Raw genomic sequence first — 26205 nt, 5'->3', positions numbered from 1 at the left:
CAACAAACAGGCTCCGCATGGGAAAATGTCTTTTTGTGACGTTCCAGCTGGAGTTTCGGCGCCTGCGCTGGAGCTTTGTGCTGGTGCGTAATGGTGCGTGATGGCGCGTGATGGGAGCGCAACATTTATGCACCCTATATGTGTACCTCCTTCGTTCTCACACGACCCGGATTTCTGCGCGTCACAACAGCGTTAATGTTTACACCAGATGCGCGCGTCTTCTGTGCGCGTCTTCCGTGAAAGGCAATCGGCCTGCAGCAGCTCGGAGTTTCATCAGCGCCGAGCTGGAGTCGGTGCCGTTACAGGATTGCTCAACGGTTGAGTCACCAGGAGGAGGTTGGACTGGTCCGGGCGGAGTGTTTGAGGTCTGAGCTCAACATCACCGGAGCGCACTCGCTCTCCGTTCCCTGGTGTGAGGCGGTCTCTCTCTCTCTCTCTCTCTCTCTCTTTCTCTCCCTCTCCCTCTCTCGCTTTCTCCCACTATCTCTCCACCAGCCTGAACTCTGGATTTTCTCACCGAACACGCACGCACAGACCTCAGAGCCACGAGCAGCCGCTTTGGATTTGGATTATCCCCCCCCCCCAAAAAAAAGACGCCGCTGCTTTATTTGAATCCGCAAAAAGTTTCATTTAGAGAACGAGCTTTACGCGGAGAAATGGAACGCGCGGACTGCGGCGTGTTTTAGCCCCTTCAAACCAGACGAGAGTCCCGGTTTTTATTTCTTTGCTGCCACGGCTAATCGTTCTGTCGGGATGGACTTGCAGCGGAGCAGCCCGGTGCCGGTACCGGAGGTACCGTGCGTCCGCATTGGGAGAGTCGCGCACAAGCGGCTGGACTCTGACGACCACCCGCCGGCCAAATGCGCCAGGCTGACCGTGGAGGCGGGGGACGCGCAGGGGGGGCTCCTCGGCACCTCTCCGGGGTCCCCGGTCAGCCCCGCGCCGAGCCCCGTGCCGGCGGCGACCCGCGCGGGGCCGTCCAGGATTGGACCGTTTCTGCTGCTGCCTCTGGCGGACCGGGAGAGCGCGCACAGCGCCATGAGCACCGACACCGGCGATGAGCTACTGTGCAAGGTATGCGCGTTAATCGCGTCGTTGCGCAACAGCATCAGAGTGGACGCCGTTTAAAGACGCCGCGTTGCTCAACCAACCGATTATGACGTCACGTCAGGATCTCACCGACTTTATCAGCCGCTGTCGTCCTCACGCGAAATGTGTGACACTTTGCGCAACAGCCGCGGCGTTGCGTCATGACTTTAAACGGTGCGTGCGTGCGTGCGTGTGTGTGTGTGTGTGCGTGTGTGTGATGGGGGGGGGGGGGGGGCACCGATTCACGTCCACTCATCCGCGGCACGATGCGGCTTCACGCTGTCCGTCAACTCGGGCTCATTTACATGCACGTCATTGCAAATACGCCACGCCACGCCGTGCCCGTGACACACGCACGCACACAAAAACGCACGCGTGCGAGACAAAGAGAGGCTGTCGCGATAAGGACAGGGTTCCACATCCGGGTGTTTATTCCTGCTTCGGAGCCCTGAGGGCGTTTAATGAACTTCTTCATTAGTCACATTGAGCCATCAGCACATATTCTAGGGGGGGGGGTAATGATCATCTGTTAGCTCAGATGATCATTAACCCCCCCTCCCCTCCCGACCCATCTCCTCCTCCAGGTCTTTGACATGGGGGTGTACCAGGAGAAGATCAGAGCCTACGGGATCCTACCGGCCCACCGGAACGTGGCTGGCGTCCGGGACATCATCCTCGGGGAGCGCCGGGCCTACGTGTTCCTGGACAAGGACTTTGGGGACATGCACACCTTCGTGAAGAGCCGCCGCAGGCTGGACGAGGCTCACGCCCGCAGGCTCTTCCGCCAGGTGGCGCACGCCGTGGCGCACTGCCACCAGGCCGGCGTGGTTCTGGGCGACCTCAAACTGCGCAAGTTTGTCTTTGCCGACGAGAAGAGGTGAGCAGCGCACGTTGAGCTTTAGTGCACGTTGATGCAGTGGGGACGAGCAAACATGGCAGCAGCACGGGCCACGTGCGCGGATATTCCTGTGCGCAAAGTAGGAACTTGTGTACTTGTGGAGGCACATCCCGTCCCTTTCTCGCCCTCTTGATGCGCCGCTTGGTGTGCATGTTGTGTATTTGTTTTGCGTGTGCGTGCGTGCGTGTGTGCGTGCGTGTGCACGTGTGAATGTGGTGGGAGGCCGTTTGGCGGAGCCGCGAGACGAGGCTGCTGCTGAATGAGACAATCACCCCCTTCTGCAGTCTAAATCTCACAAGCGTATATTTATCTCTCATTATTTATTCACTAATTACATCATAACTGCAGCATGAGTGATGCTCCAAACCAGGATTCATTCAAATACACGTTCCTCCGTGAGCCGGCTCACACACACGCACACACACGCACACACACACACACACACCATCTTTTTCCACAGCAGTGACCTCCGCGTTTTGCAGGGTCAGACTGGATGAACGAGAGCAGACAGCCAGCGAGAGAAGTCCAAGTTGCTTGTGTCCCTCTGATGGCTGCACGGCTGCAGAGCGGTGACTCACAGTTTATATTGTGCAGAGATAGAGGGGGGGGGGGGGGGGGGGCGTGCACAGCTCACTTTCGGTCTCTTTGTGCGTCCTTACATGCATGTGTGTGCCGATTACACATTCAGACCCGTACAACTCCGGTCTGGCGAGCTCGGCCGTCCCCGTCCGGTATTTTGTTTAGCTGCCTGATAGCATTGCGGCACGATGCCGGCAGACTGGCCGTCTTTATCGTGGCGTTTCTCAGGTGACATGTCATGTTTTCATGTTTTCACAATGACTTCTCTTTGGGCTAACATTCCATGGCGATGCTACAGACGGGTTTTACCACGGCGCTCTGTGATTGGACGGCTGCATGACGAGGTGGAACGTGGATTCTTCCGTTTCCAGAAAAGCTGTTTGATTTTCGTTCTTTTTTTTAACGCTCGAAGACTAATGTCAACCCCCCCCCCCCCCCCTTGTTAAATGTTTAGCTTCAGCATGACCTCATTAGTTCTGTCCTACATTCCTCCAAAACACAATCAGGCATCTTTCAAACTCCAACAATCAAACTGTGATGCAACAACGTTCTGGCCAACAAAGCAGCCGTCCAGCCAAGAGACAGAGAAAGTCACAACAGTTTGACAAATGCAAACTCCAATCACACACGCACGCACACGCGCATGCGCACACACACACACACAGTGTATAGTTGGAAAAGCCTGTTTAGGAAAGGTGACTCGCGCCGTGAAGTATGTAGCGCTCCGCTGTTCCGCCAGCCTTCCCGTGCGTCACTGATGTGGCAACAGCCATTTGAGGGTAAATTATGGGATGGCTGGCGCCGTGAATGTGGGACCCAGGTGCTGATAGCCTTTGCTCAAGAGAAGGAGAGAGAGGGGGGGAGGAGGAGAGCAGATATGTACTCTGGACAGAAGGATGAGTCACTCTCTCCACCCTTCCACCTCTCTGCTCTGCCTCCTTTTCTGTCGCCATCTCTCGACTTATCGCCGCTGCCATCTCGCCGTTTCGATATCTGTTGCCTTCCGTCTCGGCCCTGCGTGGCGACTGTCTCTCCCTCTTCATCCTCTCTTTCTCTCTTCAGCCACTCACGCCATCAGCTTAAGATCCGGCTGTCTGGATCCGAGCTGAAGCGGCACGCTTCACGTTTGTTAGACCGTTTTGAAGTTCTAAATGAATAATCCCACAAAGACACACTCACCGCCGTTGCCGTGGCGCCGGACTGAGTGCATCTCCCGTCTTTAGCGCGTCTAAATATATAGTGTGGCGGTGCTGGGCTTGTGTATTTATGTGTGTGTTTATGTGACCGTGTGCGTTTCCAATGACGGGAAGTCATCGCGTATTTACTTTTAGCGCCGTTTCTACTCAATACTGCGAGTTCTGTCAGAGTAAGTTCACTTTGTCGTGTGTGTGTGTGTGTGTGTGTGTTTGTCTGCACACAGTCCGGCTAAAGCGCGGTTGATTGTTTTTCCATGATGCAGCCGGTGACTTATATTTAACAGATCTCTGAAATGTTTGACAATGTTAAACAAAGCAACTGTCGGGAACACACACACACACACACACACTGTATGAGATCAAGGAGTGATTTAAATATTGTTGTCCACGGCAACGCTTGGGGAGGTAATCAACAACAACAACAACAACATGACCTTCTCCTGAAGGTATTCCACCGGTGAGACGAGGATTTAGGTGAACATTGAGTTCTGACCCTTCATCACTATGTGCAGCGTTGATTTCTGCACAAGATAAACGATAGCACTGTCATCACATGCGTGATCAGCCCGCCGACACGCCAAAGGAAGCCCCCCCCCCAGCTTTGTGTCATCCCGACGTCCTTAGAAATGACCCGATCTTTATCTCCGCAGGACGCACGTGAGACTAGAAAGCCTGGAGGACTGCCGCGTCCTCGAGGACCCCGCCAACGATTCCATGTCCGACACCCACGGCTGCCCGGCCTACGTCAGCCCGGAGATCCTCAGCAGCTCCGCGCCTTACTCCGGCAAAATGGCCGACATGTGGAGCTTGGGCGTCATGCTGTTCACCATGCTCGTCGGCCGCTACCCGTTCCACGACCCCGACCCGGCCACGCTGTTCTCCAAAATCCGCAGAGGCCAGTGCTGCTTGCCGGAGAGCCTGTCGCCAAAGGCCAAGTGTCTGCTCCAGAGCCTGCTCAGGAAGGAACCCTGGGAGAGACTCACGGCAACAGAGCTGTTCGCCCACCCGTGGTTCCACCAGCCGCCGTCGTCACAGGAAGCGGCACCACCTGGGGAACAGGAAGTGAGCGCTGCGGAGCAGATGGTGCCATCCTTTGACGTGGAGGAAGAGGACGATCTGTTCTGTTGACAGACTCCATTCAGCGGAGTTTGGCTGAGGGACCAAATCACAAAAAAAGGAAAAAGAAAGTGCTACGAGGGGACTTTGTTTTTTTACGTTGGCACTTTTAAGAGACACTTTCGTGTACCCTTAAACGTAAATAGACCCTCAAGCTTTCTACGAAAAACATACTGTACTGTATTTTGTTGTATATGTGTTACTAGCTAAGGGCATTGTTCACAATGGCCATTCATTGTGGGGTTGTTGTTTTTTTACTTAATTGGTGCTAAAAAAAAAAAAAAGAAAAAACAAGGACAGATTACGCAAACAAAAATCGTGTCTGCAGGGCTTCTATGAGTAAATCACAGAAAATGAACACGCCATGAAGAGTTGATGACTTGCTCCAAGTCGAGACTCATAAGGTTCCAAAAGGCATCGGTTTGATTCCTGAGCGGGAGGCGAGCGGAGAGGAATGTTGTTCCTCTCACCCCGACCGGGGCTGGAGGCTCCACCGCTGACTCACCGGCTCGAGGAAGGCTTCGTACAAGCGTGACATCTCACAGCGGGCAGCTTCACGGCGTGAGAACGACGGTTAGCAGCGGACTGACGCGCCGCCCTCAGAGGGCGATGCTACCGCGGCGATTAGCAGGTCTGACCTTGTAAATGTAGCTGAAAGCAATCCGTTTGGCTCTTCTGAAATCCTGCATGCAAATAGCCACAGCTAAACTTTAACGCTACCGGTGGTTTCAAAAGACTGGATCCGAGTCAGATTCCAATGGAAAGCTTAAAATAAATACACACAATTCCAAACTCATGCAAGACAAACAAAGTCTCAGACAATATTTGCATCAAGAAAGAATCAGAAACAAGGCATCGCAGGAAAACGTAAGCCTTTCTCGGCGGAACACACGTAAAATAACATTGTTATTTCACGTCCGAGCGTTGTGCGAAAACGAGATCGCCGTGACGACAAGCTGTGCCGCGTTGTGCCCGTATCGCTGTGTTTTGTAAACTGAACGGCTCCGACTCCGTGGCCGTCTTTGATGTTGGTTGTCTGACGATGAGTCATCACTTCAGCGCGTCGGGTGCAGAATAGTTCTGACCTCGGCTGAAGGAATCGGTTCCGTTTCACCTCTTTAATGGGACTATTTTTCCATTTCTTTTTTTTGGGGGGGGGGGGGGGTTAAAGCAGAAAGCAGTGGCTCCATAGAGACTGGTGATCACACGGTGTGGCTCATCTAAGAAGCACTGTCCACGAATAATAATAATAATAGTAAAAACTCTGTTGCAATACTTTAATAATAATCCTTTCTCATCTTGCTCGAAATAACAAGGCTGGTGACAATCTGAATTGTTCCCTTACAAGAAAGTAATTTAGGATGATTTATGGCTTCGTTTCCGGTTCATGTATTTAGAGTGAGTCACGCGTTCACGTGGCGTGCAGAGTAAACTGACACGGGTGCACAAACGTCATATTGCACTGTGAATTATGTATTTGTGACACGACCTAGAGGCTGTCAGTGGCCGAGAGAGGTTACACACGAGAAATATATTCATTGTACAAAAGATGCAAATATGTATATTTGAAATAAGTGTGGAGATGTTGAATAAAGATCACTTTTTTTAATATATCCATATAGTTTTTTTTATTATTATACACATGCACACACACACCGGTGCACATGCTCGCATCATGCAGCTCGTCTCCGTGCCTCAGAGGTTGTTTTATTTACGAACTCTCAATCGTTCCGAGAGGAAATCATGTTTTCTCCTTTTCCTCGCAGCTTCCAATTTCATCCTTGAAAGGGAAAAAAAAAAACGATTCTCTCCCTGCGTCTCCATCTCTGCCTCAAACCATTTACTCTTCTTTGGCCTTCGCGTAATGTAACATTTAACTCCTCAAACACACAAATGTCAACAGTGGGTCAGTGTCTTTTCCTGGAATGCAGCAGGTGAGTAGAGGCACCGACCTCCATGCACTCGGATTCTTATTCATTTCGTCCATAATTTGACCCGGGGAAGCTTGGCATGTCTCCACCATCTGTGTGTTTTGACTACCCCCCCCCCCCCCGGAGGCATGGCGGGCCGGGGCTTGCGTCAGCGCCGTTTGGATGTTCGTGAGCGTACCTGCCTGGGTGTCATGGCCGGCGTGTATTTGGGCGTGTGAGCACACGAGTCAGGTCAGGCATCGACGGGGTTGCTCGAGTGTCTCAGCTGATGGGGAGCAGCCAAACCAACAAGTGTGCAACGCATCACGGGATCCTCCAGGCTTCATAACTTACACCCCCCCCCCCCCCCCACACACACACACACGCACACAGAAAGCTGGCTTGTAATTAGACGGGTGATGAATAGGTCTGCTATTCATTGAACATTAGAGGAAGTATAAATACCTGCCACCACAGATTGCTAAAGTTTAGCTTAGTTTACCAGTAGCTTAGTTTAGCTTAATTTAGCAAAAGCTAGGCTACATGTAACAAAATCCACCTCCAAGCACCTGTGGGCCTGTGTGTGTGTGTGTGTGTGTGCGTGTGTGTGTGGTCCAGCAGCCAGTTATTAAGGCAGTTTTTTGGTTTTAGTTTCTAGGGGGGTGAATTCTTATCACACTAGTAATTTACATATTCAATACCCTTTCTGCCTTAAAGTCAAATAAAACATTTCAAATAAGTATTCTGTGTTTATTCAGGTAAAATTTTGTTTGAAGATCTGAAACAGTTATCGTTGCCCATAAGTTAGCGTCATTATAGATTTCTTTTTAAATGCCCTGGATGGCAGGTTTAGCCGTGCAATGCAGCACACACACACACGTCTGCCCTCTTGTCAAGTTATTCCGTCTGTTAATTATTCTTAAAAGCAGGAACGAGGAATGATCATCATTTCGTCTTTCTTTTTAGAATGAACAGGACAGACTGGAAAGTGACACTGATGTCGTAACGGTTATTTGTTTTACAGCACAAGTCGGTGGAATCCGTTTTCCAACCACTCCCAGTATCGCTTCCACTTTCTGACACGTCAGCCGGGAGAATTTAAATACTTTCTGACAAAGCCCGAGCAGTTTTTCTCTCTCTCTCTCTCTCTCCATTCGTTAGGACTGAAACAAAGGAGTCTAGTGATGAAGTTAGGTGTTCAGACTCCGGGGGGGGGTATCGTGTGTCCCCGTCATCCTTACCTTTCCAGGGCTACCAAGTGCAAACGTTAGCTTTCCTTCTAATCCTGGATCATCAATGTTTCGCAACCACATGAGAGTTTAAAACAACAAGCGTCACGAAGTTCCTCATTGTTGACTGTCAAACATACCTGAGCGTCATCAGATATATTTTTTGTATGACCTCATTTGATAAAGAGGTGAGTTTACAGGTATTTTAGGGGACATGAAGTCATATTAAAAGGTAGATTTAAAAAAGGCAGCAACGCTACAGTCGTGAATGTTAGAACATGAATTGATAAATTAAACATTTGAAGACAAAAAATATATACATGTGAAAATGGGATAACAGCTGTGTTTCCCCCTCCCTGCCTCCTGTTTACTCTTTTTAAGTCGACCATGGATGTGAGGGAGATCTTTGACAGTAAAGCACCCGTTTCACGCGCTGCTCTGTGATGTTAAGCGTTGTGATTCTTCCTGGAACGATTTGGCTCACACCCGACACTTGACTGATGCAATGGAAAGTGCCTCCATTGTTCAAGTCACTGATCTGACCTGATCAATCACGTCGCACGAATTCCAGAAGGAATTTGATATATTTTGTTCATGATAACTCAGTGAGGAGTTTCCAATAAGGAAGGCATTTTTGACGGGAATCATAAATCACAAAGGCATACCAGGAATTAATTTGAATTGAGGCCAATACAGCTCTCTGCTGCCTCATTGCGGATATTTGAGGAACTGCTGCTTTGAGGCACAAAATTGAAAAGACCCCTTGGATAATTATTCAGTATTAATTACAACTGCAGACTTTCACAAGATAAGAGAAGTGGAGTGGAGAGGACGTCTTGGAGAAGTTCTCTGTGGACATGGTGAAGAAGAAAAAAGAATACTTTTTTAAATCTCACTTTATTGGCCTTGCAGGCTACAAGCCCGCTTTCGTCTCTATTTTTCTACATTATCTCATCCTCCCATAAATCACCATTTTTGTTGTTGTGAAAATTGTATTAATCACTGCCACCTGGTGGATGTATTGATATCACAGGAAAAGACGACAAGGAGGAAAGCGTTTGCTGACAGAAAAAATTAGCATCTTTTTAGTATATAAATGCTGTAGAAATTAGCCTCCCGTGCTACAAAATCTGTGTTTATTGTGATTGCTTTCTATTCAGGCAGATAAACTGAACAGAAAAATAGTGTTGATATATTAAAAAAATCTGATGATATGCCCTGGGTATATCCTACGTTCAAATTGTTTGTTTATCATGACTTCTCAATCACAAATCTGGTTTAATCTGTCGTCATCCGCTCCATGATCGATACGCTGAATCGTTTAAGGAAAGAATACGCCAACATAGAAATGATTTCCAAAGCCGCACTGGTCTCAAAACAACTTATTATAATGATTAACCGGAGATAACATTTTTAACTTTCTGAGTCTTGAACCTAACCTGGAATATAATCAGTAGCATTACATGCAAAGGCTTGTTCCTCTCAAGGCACACATAAAAACAATGCATGGACTTACTTTACTGCATCTGAACACATTTTACATTTTAACACTGGGCCACAAATATCCAGGAGGTGGCGATGTTTTCATCCACCTGTAGTATTCATCCAGAAACATTCTTATATCACATGAAGCATATCATTGCTGCCTCAACAGCCTTTTAACTTATCTACTCTGCTCATATTTTCGCTGGAGGCGAAGACCATGCTATACGACGTCAGATTTGGGGTTTTACGAGGTCTTAAAGAGCAGCACACCAAAATAGTTTGAATTGTTTAGCAGTAAAAAAAAAAATATCCATCTGCGTGTGGTCATTCCCGGCTGAACTCGGGCTGTTAAATCTGTGGCCGCATCATCAGAGTAGAGACGCTCAGTAGCTCGTAGCGTTATTACGCTCTGCGGCACCTTAAGACGCTAACAGTGTGTATTTAAGTCAACCGGACTTATATTGTACTGCAATGATCAACAGGTCCATGTCAGAATGTTTTGAACCATAATAAAAAAATGTCTACAGACAGTGAGGGCACCCATGATGGACGGCTTGGAGACAGTTGAGGAAAAGACAGGAGGCGGAGCTAGAAGTGGTGGAGATGAAGATGCTGAGGTTCTCCTTGGTGAGTGAGGAGGTTGGATTAGAAATGAGACAAGACGAGGGACAGTGAAGGTTAGATGTTTATAGAGATAAGGTCAGAGAGACCAGACTTTGATGGTTTGGACATGTCCAGAGGAGACTATATCGGTAGAAGGATGCTGAGGATGGAGCTGCCAGGGAACAGGGCTAGAGGTCGACCCAGGAGAAGATACACGGACGTAGTGAGGGAGGACATGAGAGTGGCTGGTGTTGGGGAGGACGATGCAAAGGGACAGGGTGAAGTGGAGAAGGTTGGGTTGCTGTGGCAACCCCAGATGGGACAATCCGAAAGTACAGCGGTAGTAGTAGTAGTGGTAGTTTGAGACATAATGAACACACATTCCAGAAGTAAAGATGATCCATAGATGAAATAAAAAATGTATTTACCGGTATGTTAAGATATGAAAGGGGCACCTGGGCAGGTCGTTTGGTCGGTAGTCAATGGTTCGGTGTGAACAGTTATACAGACTGAAACATTTATTCCCCACAGTGTTAAAATAATGGAACCCTTTTCCTCGCTATGAAGCCTCGTCACCAGAGCGCCGGCCCCTGCTCGGATCTTAATTAATAATTGACTTCCACATTGATTACTGAGCTAGTTTGAGATAAATGCTTCTCCTGCTGTGATATTTTCACACTGTCAGTCTAGAAGCAATTCTTAATCAATTGGATTTTTTAACCTTGAAATGGTGCGTTTATAGCAGCAGTTCTCATTACTGAGCATATAAGAATAAAGCTTCACAAACAAGCTGCAAAACCGTCACAAGTTGATATTTAGTGCCCCTCTCAAAAAAATCTATTTACCGTCAGCTGATTATAGGTTTAACCCTTCATGGTATTCTACAAAAAGAACAAACCTCAGCGGGCGCTCTCGCCTAAATTGTTCTGCTCCGCTCCTCCAGCGCTTTTTCTTGCTTTGTCTTCCGAGAAATACGGAAATGAAGCAGTACTCTACTGTCATCATGTGGAGTATTTTCACACACACAAAAACCTCTCATGCACGTCACTCAGGCTCTTCAAGGGGTTCACGGCAGCTTACGCCTTCAGCGTTGCCTTGCTCAAAAGCCACAGCGTCAACCTACCCTGATTCCAGGCTTTTTAGTTTCACCCTGCAGACCTGAGAGCTCGAACACAATCAAGCCCGTCACTCCACAATCGACCCGCATCTGACAGGAATATAAAAAAAAAGAAGTACGCAACTTTACGTTTAACGTCACCCAGGCTACGAAGGTAAAAATAAAATGAAAGATTTACGATGCAAGGGGACACAAGCCGGAAGGCCAAATATTAGACCAGTCAGAGAGACCTCGCGTTTGGATCGTTGAATGGGGCCAAGCTGCTTAGTTCCCCGTGCCCTCCAGAATGACAAATCAGCACTTTTCCTTACTCGCGGCAAGAAAACGGTGCAGCGGCCAAGACGATTACCTCAAACTGAAACAAAGAACTCAGTGTGAGGGGATTTTTGCTCTGCCACAAAGCGCCATACCTTAAATGGCTGACCTGGGATTTGTGATTACTCTTATTCTCTAGAAATGCTCGTTAGCCAGCTTGTTGCTAACTTGAAGGGTTTGAGTAGGACGCGGAGTTCATACACAGATCGGATTAAATCGCCAACCTGCACGGTGGCACAGCGGCCTCCGGCCTTTTCACCGCGGGAGAGCCTCGGTTTATGAGGGGGGCGGCGGAAGAATGGTTAATCTTTCACTTCTCTGCATAGCACAGATGCTCAGGCGACGGTAACGCTGCAAGCAAAGTACTCGAGCTAACGACGATGGCACAAGCGCGAGTGTGCACGTGCATAAACGTGTGTGTGTGTGTATGTGAGGCCTACATTCAGGCGTCAGGAAGCTGGTTTGACAGGGAACCAAGGCCAACTCTTCAGGGGATGATGGAGAAAAAAAAACCACTCGGCGAGAGGAACGATGGACAGAGAGTTAAGGGAGATGGCCGTGGGTGAAGCAGGAGTCGGTAGCAGAAAGATTAGCAGCAGGGTGTGAGAAAAAGGGGAAGGGAGAAGGAGTGAGAGAACAATCAAACGAGGATGCATGGCTCCACTCCACAGGTGACTTTAATTACTTTTCAGCCTCGCTGCCTCTTCTGGTCACGGGCTGCATGCACCAGTCACCCGCCTCCTGATCGTCGGGCCTTTGTGAAAGTTTCTGCGAAGGCTTTAGGAGCCCATTTCCCTGGGACTTGAATTCTTTAAGATGTTAAGCTGTACGGTGCAGCGGAGTCCAGCGGCTGCGTCTAATTCATGCGTAATGTAAATCGCAGTAGATGGTGTTATTTTATGTGTAAATATTAGTTTCCATTCATCCTCTGGAGGTTAGAAGAGTTTAGAGGTTAGCAGCTTTCAAGGCTGGTTTGCAAACAAAAGTGTAAAACAAAGAAGGAAACAGGAACCGACGAGCCAGTCACCACGACAGGTTCAGCTGCTCTCACAAAGGAAAACCACTTCATCACACCGCCAGCTTCTTTCACTGTGAAAGAAACAAGGTGATGGTGCTAGAATATATATATATATATATATATATATATATATATTCCTTTCATTTTTTATTATTCATCCGTCTCGAATCTCTCAATGATTTTCTTTTACCGAGCCTCATTTACAGTAAAATACGTTACTATATAAGAAGAAACTTCTATGTAGGGTTAGAATGCAGAGAAGTACCATGTCATTCCAGATCGCACAATTCCCCCCCCGCCCCCATTCCAGTCCCCTTTCTCTGAACCCAAAAATGGGGGTGGAGGGACGCTATGGCACAAAGACAGAACTGCAGGTGTCTATTGAAGTGCCCTCCTACCAGGCGGCCCTCCACCGAGCATCCACGTCCTGCAGGCTCACCATTTTTGTGAAGGTCGCCCCTCACCAAGCGGCTGCTTGGGCCCCCCCCCCCCGAGCCCCATCTTGCAATCAAGCACCTGCCTGCTTAGGAAAGCTTTCAATTACACCAATGTCAAAATATTGTTGCCTTGCTGTGCATCTGTTAGCAGCAGAGCTAAGCAGGTACGCCAGCAGGGAACTTCCCACCAGCGTCCTCTTTGTGTTTGTAGCTACTCAACACGTTAAGGAAAGTCAAAAGAAAGGTTTACGAGGAAAGCATTTGCATGTGAAAGACAAGAAATAACCGGGTGGAGTCCTGCAGAGAAAGAGCCGCAGGAGTTCATATCAGGAAAGGTTACGTAGCGCTAGCGTTCCATTAGCTTCACCGCTCTAATAACTGCTGCTGTCGTAGAAGCGTGAACTGCATCACCAACTACATTATATTGCCCATGAATTCCTGTCATACTTTTACATTTACACTCGAATCACCAGCTTCTTTTTCCTGGATATTGTGATGCTGCGTCCGATTTAGCTCAGTCAAGGACCAAAAGATATTTACAGCTTTCACTTTAATCTGCCGTCCACCATCCGGCCGTTGTTCAAGTCTGAAGACGTGAGTAATTGCTGAATTTACATCCCTCATTGACAAGAATAATTTACGAGTCATCGCCCAACGATATCACAATAAAAAAAAAAAAATTAATTGTGGATTGTATTAGTACGAGATTGTTTTCCTGGAAACAAATTCTGACCTTTAAACCTGGAACGTAAGTCACAAACAAAAAGGAAATAAAACGATTCGCTGCTGCTGTGTGTGATGTTCTGCAGCCTGAAAGCAGCCACGCCTAGTCCAGATTCAAGCTAAAACACCCCCCGGGGGAGATTGTTGCTTCACACATGTGCTGGTGAACCTGATCATGGCTGTGTCTCTCTCTGCTGTAACAGAGCATATTTAGATTGTCGTTATCGCCCACCAATCGGAGGCACCGCTTGTAAAAAAAAAAAAAAAAGTAACTGTCCTGACACATGGCAACTAGAAGGCTGCAAATGCTACCAATTACCTCCGTGGAGCCGGCCAGCCGGTTTGACAGACGACTTTGACCTCGGCAAACATGAGGACCCCGTTCATTGGTGGTTGACACATACGCCTGCTGTTGAAGGCAGAGGTTTATGGGTTGCTGCTGCTTATTCTCAGATTGCATCCTCAGGTAAGCGTCAGCGCGCTTCTCAGTCGGTGCAGAGACGCAGCAGAGTATTTGACATCTAAATGAGATCATGCAATTAGAATGTGTGATTGGGGCGGACTGTTGCCGTTTTTCCAAATTGCGACACTGTGTGACTCCTCATGCTGTTATTACCGTTCTCTGATTTTACATGCTGCTGGAACACCCTTGTGCTAATCAGAATAAGCTCCTCGAACCCATCCTTTGTTTTCCGGGGGGGTTGCTATCGTAATCAAGCTTCTCGAAGCCCTGCTTTCGCTGACCCACCAGGCAGAGAGAGATGAAAACGCACCTCATGAGTGTGTGAGCTGTGAACACACACACCGAGAATATAAAAACAGACCCGACATACCTTGGTAGACTTCTGGCAAATATAAATGTGGACTATTGTTAATCTGGTGGGTCACAGAGGTTCTTTGGATTTATTGACCTTCCAGAGGTTGAGTACAAAGATTCGAAGGTATATTACGCTGCTTTTTTTACTTTTACTGTTTTTAAATCCTAATCGTCTTCAACCGGCACTCTTCTTAGCTTAAATTGATATTGGATCATTTACTGGCTGCATCCATTTCTTTTTCTGCAGATTTTATCCCCCATGTTCACGAGAACACTGAAAAATTATTGTTACACAAACCTGTTTCTCTGGACCTTGAATTCAAAAGTAAACCAGAGCATTTTATTCTAAATGTTGCACTACTTTGACATTTGGGTGATTATTTGCTTTCAGCAGTGATTTTACAGATCTGAATATTTTCTTCAGGTCAAGCCCGATTGTCTTGACTCACTACGTCCTGTCGCGGCAGCCTTCAGTGAATGTTGCATTTCAAGGTTAGGATCTGAAAGGGGCTCTGCGCCCACCTGGCAGCCCCCGCAGTGCAGGAGCAGGACCACATGGTGAGACACCAGAGGCGTGAATCTAAAACAGGCTGTGTCAGTTTGCCATCTACCCTCTCTTAGCACAATCTGCATGAGAAAATAATCAGGTTTGTAGTCTTCGGTCCATCCAGCGATGTTAAGACAGATTTAAAGATGAAAAAAAAAAAAACGTATTTTCTGTTGTTCGAGGCAGCAGAAACCGCCTTGAAAAGTAGCATCTGTGGGAACTTTTTCTCGTGACTCCTACCTTTGTTTAGATTCACAAAACCGCAGCAGTGCGCATTTCACCGCTCACTGATAATGCATGAACTCATGTGAACTGATAAAACGTTCGTCACACTCTGCTTTATTATTACAATCATCTTGAGTTTAGCTACCATGTGCAAAGTGTTCTGGACGAACCACATTTTCAGACACAAAAATGACAAACTGGCGCTTGTGTGGCGGTCAACGTTCTTTCACAGAGGCCGATCCAACCAGCTGTTACTCCTTCTTGCCTCAGTCCTGGCATTTGGAAGGCAAGTGATGCAAATGAGCAGCAATTAGTATGTGGAGGCTCATTTGGACTAATGCGCTCCCTGGACACAACGCGATCAAGGTACACAGAAACGGGAGGAGAGAAGATTTCACAACTGGTGCACGTCATCGTGTAAAATAAAAATAAAAACTATCTGGCCTCGCCGTAGTCAAAACTCCTCAGGATTCTGTATCCAGAGGAGTCCGTTCTCTCTCTTTAGGCTGAGCTATTCGCAACAACACCGACTGTGGAGGCTCAGCATCCTGACACTATCAGAGTAAATGGCCTCTGTGGAGAGACGGGCAAGGCAAAGCCCTTAACTCTGCAGATAAGACCGCTAGCTCCTGAAGCTGGTTAAGTCATGGGGGGGGTGCACCTAATTCTCAGGCGAGTGCCAGGCGGAGAATCCATATTTCCCTTTGTCTCTCTGTCTTTGATTTCAGATCACCTCAGCCGCCAGGATTCCTGACCTCGGCGGCATGGAAATCCTTTAGAAATAAACCGGTTCAGCTTCGGGGAGAGACCGAATGACATCTTTCCTCCAATTTTTTTACAATACAGATTACAGCGGCTTGCACTTTGAGCAACACCTTGGTGCCCAGTTAGAGCATCACCTCAGACCATCAGAGGCGGGCGGTCGCACAACAATCCACCAGAAACAAAATTATATATCCAGCTTTTGCTCTGTTTCAGCAGAGGCTCAGGAGGATACGCTATTATGGCCTATTTTGCATCGTGTGCTCTTCCAAGCAAATAAAAGAACGTCTGAAAAGCAGAGTAATAAGATTGAAAACTACAAGAAGACTACATCTTGGAGCGATTTCTCCGTTGTGTAAAGCAGTAGCTTCTTTTTTTTATGACAATCTTTATGTGTGCATCTGGGACTTTGTAAACAGGAAAACAGGTGGTGCAGTGCAATTGTGTGTGCTTTCTAAACGATCACACTGCAAACAAGTACGCCCGCAGACAGCCTCGTGAAATCTGCTGTTGAGTTTGCCGGCCGCACAAGGACAAAGGTCAGGAGGCAAATCGATTTTTGGAGTACCTCCTTCCTTCTCATTACCCTTTCCTCATGAGATGGCTTAGCTTTAAACAGCCTCTGAAGACTCTCAGAAGGGCTGATTATTCCAGACAGTAGAACAACTGTGGCCAGAAGGGATCCGAACCTACGGCGTCCATGCGGAGGCCGTCACTTAATGAGCTGCAGAGATCGGCTGTAACATGTCCCCAACACTCTCGTATTGCATATTTATACACAATTCACACACTAATAACTGTTATGATCTCACGTATTTGTATGTTCATGTAGGATCAGCTTTATGCAGAACACTATGAATGATTCTGAGTACTCTGCAAACGCGGATAATTAGCACCAGAGCTAATAAAACACATCAGCGCCCCAAAACAGCTGCCGAGTCATTAAACAATAAATAGGAAATTATCGTCAGATTAAATGTCTGAACCTTCCAGATGTCCAGACAGGAGCTACTAAATGAACGGACGAAGGCAAAAAGCCCATTGCCCTTGCAGAATGCACACAATCCAATGAGACTTGCTCGTACTAAAGAGCCGGTTTATTTGTCGTGGCGTTCTCCCGTTTGGAAGTCGATCGCCGCCGGCACGTGCGGCTGCGTAAACAGAGAAGAGGGCGATAAGAAGAAATGGTCGACCTCGATGGTCCTTTGACGTAGACGCTCTGCTCCAGAGTCTCGCGGCTTAATGGCGCGTTAAAACCAAAGAGAAAGGCCTTTGCTGTCGGGCTACAGTGCGCACATTTGCTTTTTGACTTCCTGGCCTCGCGTCAGAGACTTGCAAGGTGACTTTGACGTCAAATATCCACGGCGGAATACGCTGCGATTACTGATTGATTGATAGCCGTTGATGCAGCTGATTGAGATCATTTATAACAACTCAATTGTTGTGACCCGGCGCACAAAGCCCTCTCATCTCAAACGGCCGGCGAGTTCTGGACGGCAGAGGCAAACAGAGCCGGGGCAAACAGTGATGCCACCTGCCTCTTTGGCATTTCGCTTGTGTGACTCAATGATGGATATTTCAAATGAAGGCAGCCTTGCTCGTAATGGGGAAGGGAATTGTTCAGAGAAAAACAGATTAAACAAGAAGAAAGCTTTGACGGTACGGCCGGCTCATTTGATGAACGGTTCTGCAAGCACTTAAAGGGTGAAAAATAATGATTAAACTGATGTATCATTTTCTCTGATACTTTGAATAACTCTAGAATATACATCTACATAGTATAACTGTATATAAAGAAGAGCTTCAATTGTGAATTCATTCATGAGAACACATATTGGCTAACGCTCTTGTTTCAGTGTTTTGTTTTGCGGTTGATTGAGACATTTGTTTGTGTTTACTTGAGACATTTATTAGTGATCTTCACACTTTAAAACCTGTCATGACATTTATAAGGTTCCAACATCTCTTGTGTTTCATGGTTGCAAAATAGAAATGTTATTGTAATGATAACAGCACAATTATTATATTATGTTCTTCCATTGTCTATTTTTTTTTTTAGGATCATTAGATGAACCGTCCAGCCTCGGGGGGGGGGGTGCCTATTTGTTTCTTACCAGGAGTTAGATTGAATACCAGGTTTCACCTAAAGGGAATAGAATGTCATTAATTAACATTTTATATCTTGTTTGTTAATCAAGTACAAAATCCAAACCATTAAAAAAAGGACTATTTGACGTGTCACGCTGGTTAATGTGGTGGGATTGTGTCTTTGGCCAGGAGCAGTTGCCAAGCAACTGGTGGGAACTTAAGTAAGTTCTTGGTTGTGCTGAAACCTCCAAGCTACGGCATCCAGCTTCAGATTCAGCGAAACAGAATGATATCACTGTTCTCATTTAATGATCAGCAGGAGAATTATGGGAAAATGTCTGATTTTACAGACTCGGCCTGAAAAGCGTCTCAATAAAATGTACTCATAATGGCTCGCCCTGCAGGTGGAGATGGGGCTTGTTGGTAAAGTATAGGAGCATAAAACTCATTGTGGTCAGACCTACTTTATTAAGTATAAAGATAAGAATCCAATAGAATTGATTGCATCTTATCTTATCTTTTCTAAATATCCAAAGGCCCAGCTCCTTGTTATGGTGTAAATTTGGGTGAAGTTACTGTGTATTATTCAGGGCAGTAAATAGCAAAGGAAAGTCAACTTGTGAATCCCCTGAAATGTCATGTTCGGTGATTAAAAAGCTGTTCTTCTAGTTGTTTTTAGGATGTCGCAGCCTCTAATCTGCACGTAGATACATGAAGATAGAAAACAAATCGTTCCTACGTGTGAATTAATGAAAGCAAGACTTTGTTAAGATTCTGCTTTTCACTGTCTCACTTTGTTCCAATGCAACCAAACTGATCCGGTCAGAAGGCAAAGCTGACCCGGCGGCGGCGGAGGCGGCGGCCTGAGCTACCTGTAGGTGAGCGCTGACAGTTGATTATAATTGGGTTGCCTCTGCTATGTCTGAGCTTTCACATCCTATCAAGAGGAATGGCCCTGGAGACAAGTTTGTGCTGCTGCTGCACAGTAACAGCTGTGAGAGCGTTGCCGATCGACAAACCGCAAGAGAAAAACGGGCTGGGTAAAAAAAAATAGACTACGCGTAACGCTAATACCTCAGAGGGTACGGCGTGCGTTTATCAGTGGGACACGGATAACACACATTCATGTGCATCAGCAGGCCTCTCACCTACCGGTACATGCATGACGAAGAAGCCCGAGGAAGCGAGCCAAAAGTTCATTTTGTTTCTCGTGTGATAAAACGTTTCACAAAAAAGGGCGTCATACAACACAGAAACAGAAAGTCATGAAAGTCACGCTGTGTGCAATCTGCTCAATCGCAGCGGAAGATCACGGCAGCAGGCAAACACCGAAGGCTTTACTGATGGAGGCTACATGCTACCAGTGAGCAACGGCCAATGGACTCCGGAGTCCTGCTTGTTGGCAAACAGTTTGCTCATTTCTCCGGTTATTTCTCCAGCAGTCATTAGGAGTTATGCTTCGGGCCCCACATGGCAAATTTACTTCCGAACTTCATGCTGTTTTAGCTTTTTTTGTTTGTTTGTTAGCTGCCAAATGCTCCACTCTGTTCGCCGGCTAGTCGTTAACTGCACCTGGTCTCTTGTCTGGGTTCTCAGCAGGTTAGCGTGCAGAAGGATTTCAGAGCCAATTCGCTGCCGACAGACGCTTTCTGCATGGGGCCACACAGACGCTTTCAGAGGCCGACAGACAAGGGGCCACGCAGACGCTTTCAGGGGCCCACAGACGCTTTCCGGGGCCACACAGACTCTTTCCGGGGCCACACAGACTCTTTCCGGGGCCACACAGACTCTTTCCGGGGCCACACAGACGCTTTCCGGGGCCACACAGACGCTTTCCGGGGCCACACAGACGCTTTCCGGGGCCACACAGACGCTTTCCGGGGCCACACAGACGCTTTCAGGGGCCACACAGACTCCTTCCGGGGCCACACAGACTCCTTCCGGGGCCACACAGACTCCTTCCGGGGCCACACAGACTCTTTCCGGGGCCACACAGACGCTTTCAGAGGCCACAGACGGACGCAGATAAATAAATGGTGGTCGTAGTTTTAAACGAGGCTCTACCGGTTCTTCAGCTAAATTTCGTTGGTAATTAGAAGTGCCTCAACCTTTTTCCACTCTGAGATGACTCAAACAAACAGTTCGGGGGCCCATGAAGTACAAAGAAATGCCCGTTTGTTGATTTTCACTCCTCACCATCATCATCATCATCATCATCATCATCAAGCAAGCCGAGACAGACTTCGGCAACTTCCGTGACCCGCTAAAGCCGAGAAAGCGCTGGGAAGTGAATATAACCCACATCCAAATTGTGTTTAACGCAGCGCTTACCGTATTCCGGTTCTTGTCCCCTAACCGGGAGGGGAGGGGGGCAGGAGAGCTCGGTCTCCCCCAGGGCTGAAGGCGCTAAGTCCCTTCATCAAGTCCACGCTGGTCAAAAAGTGTCCAACAATTCCTGACATGACGCGCCAGGCTTGTCCAACACACGTGGCTTTAATTATCTCCTGCTGTTAGCTGCTACCTGCGCCGGTCAGAGCACGCACGCACACACACACACACACACAGACACACACGCACGGTGCGCGCAGCTGAGCCGCGCGGACACAAACGCGTTTAATTAAGGTCCTTGTGAGGAGGGACCAGCTGTTGTTGGTCTGAGGAAGAACTCAGCGCGACATTTTGGAGAAAGACTTAATGAGGGGAGCAGGTGTGTGTTTTTGTACAATTCAAGATTAAAAAAAAAAAAAATTAATCATAAACTGCTTGATGGGTTTTCATGAAACTTGGGAGAAGTATTTAGTTTTGGAGAAGATTGAACCATGATCCTTTTTTTAATTTAACTAAAAGGGACTCTCTGGCCTTGGCTCCTCTAATTTCTTCTTTAAAACCGCATCAACCACTTATTTCAAAGTCAGACGGACTTTCCTGCATGAGATGCCAGATTTCTTTTTTTTTTTGCTCCAATAACTTTGCTTGTAGTTGTTGAAGAAATAGCACATCGGGGAAAACAAAAAAAAATCTCTAATGATCCATAGTTGAGAAAATGTTTCCGACCTGATCCGTATTATATTTGCACTGCATTAGGTCCAACATAGTTTAACTTTAACTTTGACAAGCAGCACTTTACACTCATTTCTGAGAAACTCTTTTATATCAACTTGGTGATTTAAAACATTTTAGACACCATTCGTTTACTAAACAGGAGACGGATGCGTTCCAGGAGCTGAATTTCATTCTCATGTACGCGAATATGCAGCCGAGACCAGAACCTTTTTACTTTACGTCTGCGTTAGACTTAAGACACTTTGATCAGACAATTTCTTCAAATGTTCTGGGTGTAACAACTTCCCTTAAAAGCAGGAAGACCTCTTTCCTGGTAACGGGTCGCACTATATGAATACAGAAACACTGAAGAGAGGCAAAGCTTTTATAGAAAAAAAGGTTCCTTCTTTGAGGATTTTAAGGCAATATCATCATTAATCAGAAATATAATAGACTTATGAGCATGTTCAGGTTTAAATAAACCAACACAGACTTGCGGGGAAGAATTGTGAAACAGTTTATTTGTTTTTTGTAAAAGCGACTCTACTGGTAGAGCCTCCGCTTTGATGACGATGTCCTTTCATTCGTTGCCCTGCTGACCTTTGATCTCCTCCACGCTGCTGAAATGAGAGGCCAGCTCCCGCAGCACGGCGCTCCTGCCCAGTTGATCGTTCCTCCGCTTCTCCATGATCATGTCCTCCAAACTCTGAAACTCCAGCTCGTGTGAGTATTTGTCCGACATGAATACTTTCAACCTGTACGGCTGTTTGCCAATCCGGATCTCGGCTCCCATTTTGAACTCCCTCCTGCCGAACGCGCACCAGGCTGCGAAGCACTCGGAGTTCCTCCAGCTCAGCTCCCGGTCCTTCAGGCCGACCTGCTCCATGGCGTTCTGCACCACCACGTCCGCGCCCAGGGGCTTGAACTTGTAAAAGCCATTGGCGAGCCGGCACCTGCGCCCCTGGCTCGCGTCGGTCAGGAAGCTGTTCTTCACCTCGGCTCTGTGCAGGTGCACCACCTGGAAGTCGCCCACGTACACGGCCCAGTGCGGGTACTGCCCCGCGGCCACGAACTCCACCAAGTCGCCCGCTTTGCACCGGTTCAGCAGGTTCTCCGGGGTGGAGACCTCCAGCTCGGCGCACGCCGCGCTCTTCTCGTACACGCATTCGTCCCGGTTGAAGACGGCGCACTCCACCTCGTCGCGCCGGTCGAAGCGCTTCTCTTCCCGACCCGGGTCCCGACGCGTCCCGTCGGTCGCGCAGCCGTCATCCTCCTCCAGCTCGTCGTCGTCGTCGTCGTGAGAGAAGATATAGGAGACGCCGACCCGCGGGCCTTCCTCCGCGCCCGCGCCGTTCGGATCCACAGTCGGAACTTCCGCGTAACTTAGATGTGACAGTTTGTCCATCTGGTTCCCCATGCTGCGCGCCCCCGCTAGGTAGCAAGCCGGTGTAATACGAGCTGGCGGCTGTTACCGGAGGACGAACATCGCCGCGCACCGTCTGCCGCAAAAAGAAAACTCCTCACAGGTGGAAACCTCCTTTCCCTCCTACCATCGGACGGAGGTTATGTCCAAATTACGCGCCCGGATGCGACAGCCTGGGTTGTCTCTGGCCGCCCCATCAACAAGTGGCGCTGGGAGGAGACCAAAGTGGTTTCAAATTCATCCGATCAAATAAACGCGCAGGTTCAGCCCGCAGTTTTCCTTTGTGCGTAAAGTTCCCTCCGCTGCCACAAAAACGGCATTAAAAAGCAAATCCTCCTCGACACACCCCACTCGCTTGTTTTTTTGTTCTGTTCCACAACGGAACTGTATTCCACGGAGCGCACGCCGCGCGTCAGAGAGCTGAACGGAGGGATCTGTGGAGGTTTCCGCGTCGCCCGGCGCGTTCTTCTTCAGCTCTTCAGCTTTTAAAGAGGAAGTGCGCGTTATTTCCATCACCGTCGAGTTCGAGCATCCGGGTTGGTAATAAGCGTACCGTCGGATACTTTTCCCTTTAGTCAAATATAATGCAAGATTTTAATTTTTTTTCTTTTGCCTTTTTACTAACTTTGGAAATTCCACGTTAACTACTCGAGGGATTTTCATGAAGGGCTGGGGAATGCCCCTAAAAAAGGAACTACTGGATTTGGGAATAGATTAAGATTAAGGGATGGATCCATGAATTACTTTTCAATTTCTTCAGTGTTGAAAGAAGCCTGAAGGCATCTTGTTTGTTTGTTTTCCTCATACTTAAGAGAAAATGTCTATCTGACTAGACAAGCTCTCCAACACTTCGGAATCTGACGTGGATCCTTCCAGAGCTGGTTGACCAAGCCTATTTACTATAACAAATATATTGATTTGTTTCCATTTGGAATGGTCCTTGCAGAATTTGGTTTGATTACAAATTTGTCATCTTCTGGAAACATCACTATACGTTAAAAGTGACAATATTTTTTTATTCTGTGTTCAAAAACTGACTTTGCAGAAACAGAATGCGGATTAGACAACTGTCCTGTCTGTATTTATTGTCTTCTCGCTCCTAATTGGAACCGTGAGGGGGGGGGGGGGGGTCTAACAACTGTTCTGACCACCTGTCTCTCCTTGAATGTACCAAACTCCTGGTGGGATAATAATGTCTCCATTACGTTTGTAGTGGCCCCCGCCCTCTCTCCGTTATGGGCTATTTTTCTCACGCCTGTATCCCACAGGCAAAGACAATGTGCTCACCATGCCCCCGAAAAATGGCACAAGCTGCCTCAGACAGCATCTTTGCCATGGAAACGGTGTGGCCGCTGGGGGGGGGGGGGGGGGGAGACTGAGGGAGTAAAGGGGTGAGAGCGTTGGACAGATCGTAAAGGAAAACAAACGTCCATCCCGGTGAAGAGGGGAGACAGTCGGCGATAAAACTTTCACAAAGCAGACGAACCGGAGTTTGGACTCTGCGCTGAGGAGGGACAGATTGGTTTTTGCCATTTCAGTCAATAACTGGATTACATTGTAAACTGTGATTGTTCTCGCGAGCCATTATCAATACACATCAATAATATCACCTAAATAATCGGCTTCTCTGAAGGGAACATCGTGGACCTAATCGAAAAGATGTTTGTCAAAGGGGTGGAACGCTGAACAGAACGTTCAGTTTTTAATATTCTTAAAAAAGGTTTTGTGGCATTAAAATCAAATTTCCTTTCATTCCTTCTACTCCAGGCTTTTCTCCAGTTTCAGCCTGAAACCTTGCAGCGGTTCGAACTCGACACCACACACACACACACACACGCACACACAATGAAAGTCAAAACTAAGAAATGTGTGGAATGAAGCCAGCAGATGTATCATCATCACCATCCCCCGGGTGACACACTGTAATTTGTAGTGGTGGGAATTTACTGGAGCATGGAGGCCTGGGAGATAGTCAATTAGGCGGGGGCTCCACCTTTCCTGTAAGGGCCACAAACAGACACCTTAATCTTAGGCTTTCATCTCCACATCGATGCATCGCCGCCCTCCAGATCAGCGAGCGTTCAAATCTAAAAAGGATGGGCTAACAAAGCGGGCCCGCTTGAAGCAGACGGGCCGTGCGCATCCGCTCCACCCCGGCCGGCTGTGGAAACGATCCACCAGGAAAGACTCAAAAATGTGACTGGCTGTAATCCGGAATCAGCGACATGAAAAACCAGGCAGAAGCAGCAACGGGAGACGCTTTCAGGGAGGGAAAAGTTAGTTCGTATTTATTTATATTTTCATAGACTTTTTACATTTTTATGTGGAATAATCAGAGAGGAGATGGAGGAGGGTCGAAGGAATGTCACTTGCTTTCTTTTTTTTGAATCCATCTAACCCGGATCATCAAACAAGCTGCAACAAAGATCTCCTGAAATATAAGCTGACATGTAAAACCAGCATATATATTTTTTTTTGAAACATTAAAGTGGGAGGAAGATGGGAGAGAACGCTGCAACCGGGTAACAGACAGGTTAAGGTGTGTGTGTGTGTATGGGGGGGGGGGGCACCGAGTGAATACGCACGCATACACACAACAGCCATCATGCTAGTCTCTTTTAGTCTACTTCAGAGTCACATTATTAGAAACAGCCACAAGAGGGTAAAAAAACAAAACAAATTCCTTATTGATCCGAATGCAATCGGAGCCAAACTGAAGACTGAGCTCGACTTCACATCCTTGAAGACATGAGACAGTGGACAAAGATTAGCATGTCCATCCAATGAGTCTCTGCAGCCAAAGCGCCCTTCTCTTTTTTTTTTTATTAAACAAATCCCATGGAGACCGCTGAGATCCGGCCAAGCGTCCCCTGCACTGCACGCAAGCTGGAGCCAATCCAGGGAGAGATACTGGCAGGCAACGGCGGCGACGGGCCGGACTGTTCCCGCTAGGTCAAAGACTCGCCCAGGGGTCACTGCGGGTCGTTTGATCCAATCTTGCTTGTAGTGTTTATATACACATAAAGCCTTTGAATCCATCCATTATTAAATCTGAAAAGGCAAAAAAAAAAAAAAAAAAAATCGAGAGGCTCAAAGTTTTTGATTGGCTGGAAATAATAAAGCAGAGAAATTAAAGGCCAGCGAATGTTTAAAAAAAAACAAAAAATCATTCTACAGGAAAAGGGAATAGTCTTTGGTGTTCTCTCCTGTACCGAGAAACGACGCTAACAAAGGCTTGGAAAACAAACAGCGGCTCATCTGATGATTTCCCAAGAGGGAACGCTTGTGCTAAACGTGAGCCCGACGGTGTGTGTGTGTGTGTGTGTGTGTGTGTGTGTGTGTGTGTGTGCGCGCTCTAAGACGAATCCGACGCTTAAATAAAAACTTTACGTGACATTACTTCATCCACGTGTTTGGACAGAAATGCTGCACAGTGCAAATAATGAACGGCCCCAAAAATTGATTACAATAGGAAAGTATTTCTTTGTGGTACAAGTTGCATCATGCATCAGATCAACAGGGAGGCTGTTGGGGGGGGGGGGGGGGGGGGGGATGCAGCCAGAAGATTCCTGAAGACGTCCATTTA

At 47.5% G+C, this 26205-nt stretch overlaps 2 protein-coding genes across 2 annotated transcripts; one reads left to right on the top strand and one right to left on the bottom strand.

The window, feature by feature from the left end:
- The first annotated feature begins 327 nt into the window (after positions 1–327).
- trib1 (tribbles pseudokinase 1) lies at positions 328–6491 on the top strand. The gene is made up of 3 exons (XM_068746969.1): positions 328–1074; positions 1674–1966; positions 4413–6491. The coding sequence occupies exons 1-3, from the start codon at positions 754–756 to the stop codon at positions 4888–4890; spliced, it is 1092 nt and encodes a 363-aa protein (XP_068603070.1). The 5' UTR covers positions 328–753; the 3' UTR covers positions 4891–6491.
- Positions 6492–21567: 15076 nt separating this feature from the next.
- On the bottom strand, positions 21568–22613 carry lratd2a (LRAT domain containing 2a). Its single transcript, XM_068747432.1, has one exon. It carries the CDS (start codon positions 22611–22613, stop codon positions 21777–21779), a length of 837 nt encoding a protein of 278 aa, XP_068603533.1. The 3' UTR covers positions 21568–21776.
- Positions 22614–26205: the final 3592 nt, after the last annotated feature.

Source organism: Brachionichthys hirsutus, chromosome 13 (genome assembly GCF_040956055.1).
Source record: "Brachionichthys hirsutus isolate HB-005 chromosome 13, CSIRO-AGI_Bhir_v1, whole genome shotgun sequence".
NCBI classification, from domain to species: Eukaryota; Metazoa; Chordata; class Actinopteri; order Lophiiformes; family Brachionichthyidae; genus Brachionichthys; species Brachionichthys hirsutus.
This window is presented reverse-complemented; position numbering and strand designations above follow the sequence as displayed.

Excerpts from the sequence above, each read along its gene's own strand:
- lratd2a (XM_068747432.1), bottom strand. The coding sequence starts at position 22,613 with ATGGGGAACCAGATGGACAAACTGTCACATCTAAGTTACGCGGAAGTT.
- trib1 (XM_068746969.1), top strand. The coding sequence starts at position 754 with ATGGACTTGCAGCGGAGCAGCCCGGTGCCGGTACCGGAGGTACCGTGC. Across the intron at positions 1,075-1,673 it reads GCGATGAGCTACTGTGCAAG|GTCTTTGACATGGGGGTGTA; the intron begins GTATGCGCGTTA and ends CTCCTCCTCCAG. Across the intron at positions 1,967-4,412 it reads GTCTTTGCCGACGAGAAGAG|GACGCACGTGAGACTAGAAA; the intron begins GTGAGCAGCGCA and ends TTATCTCCGCAG.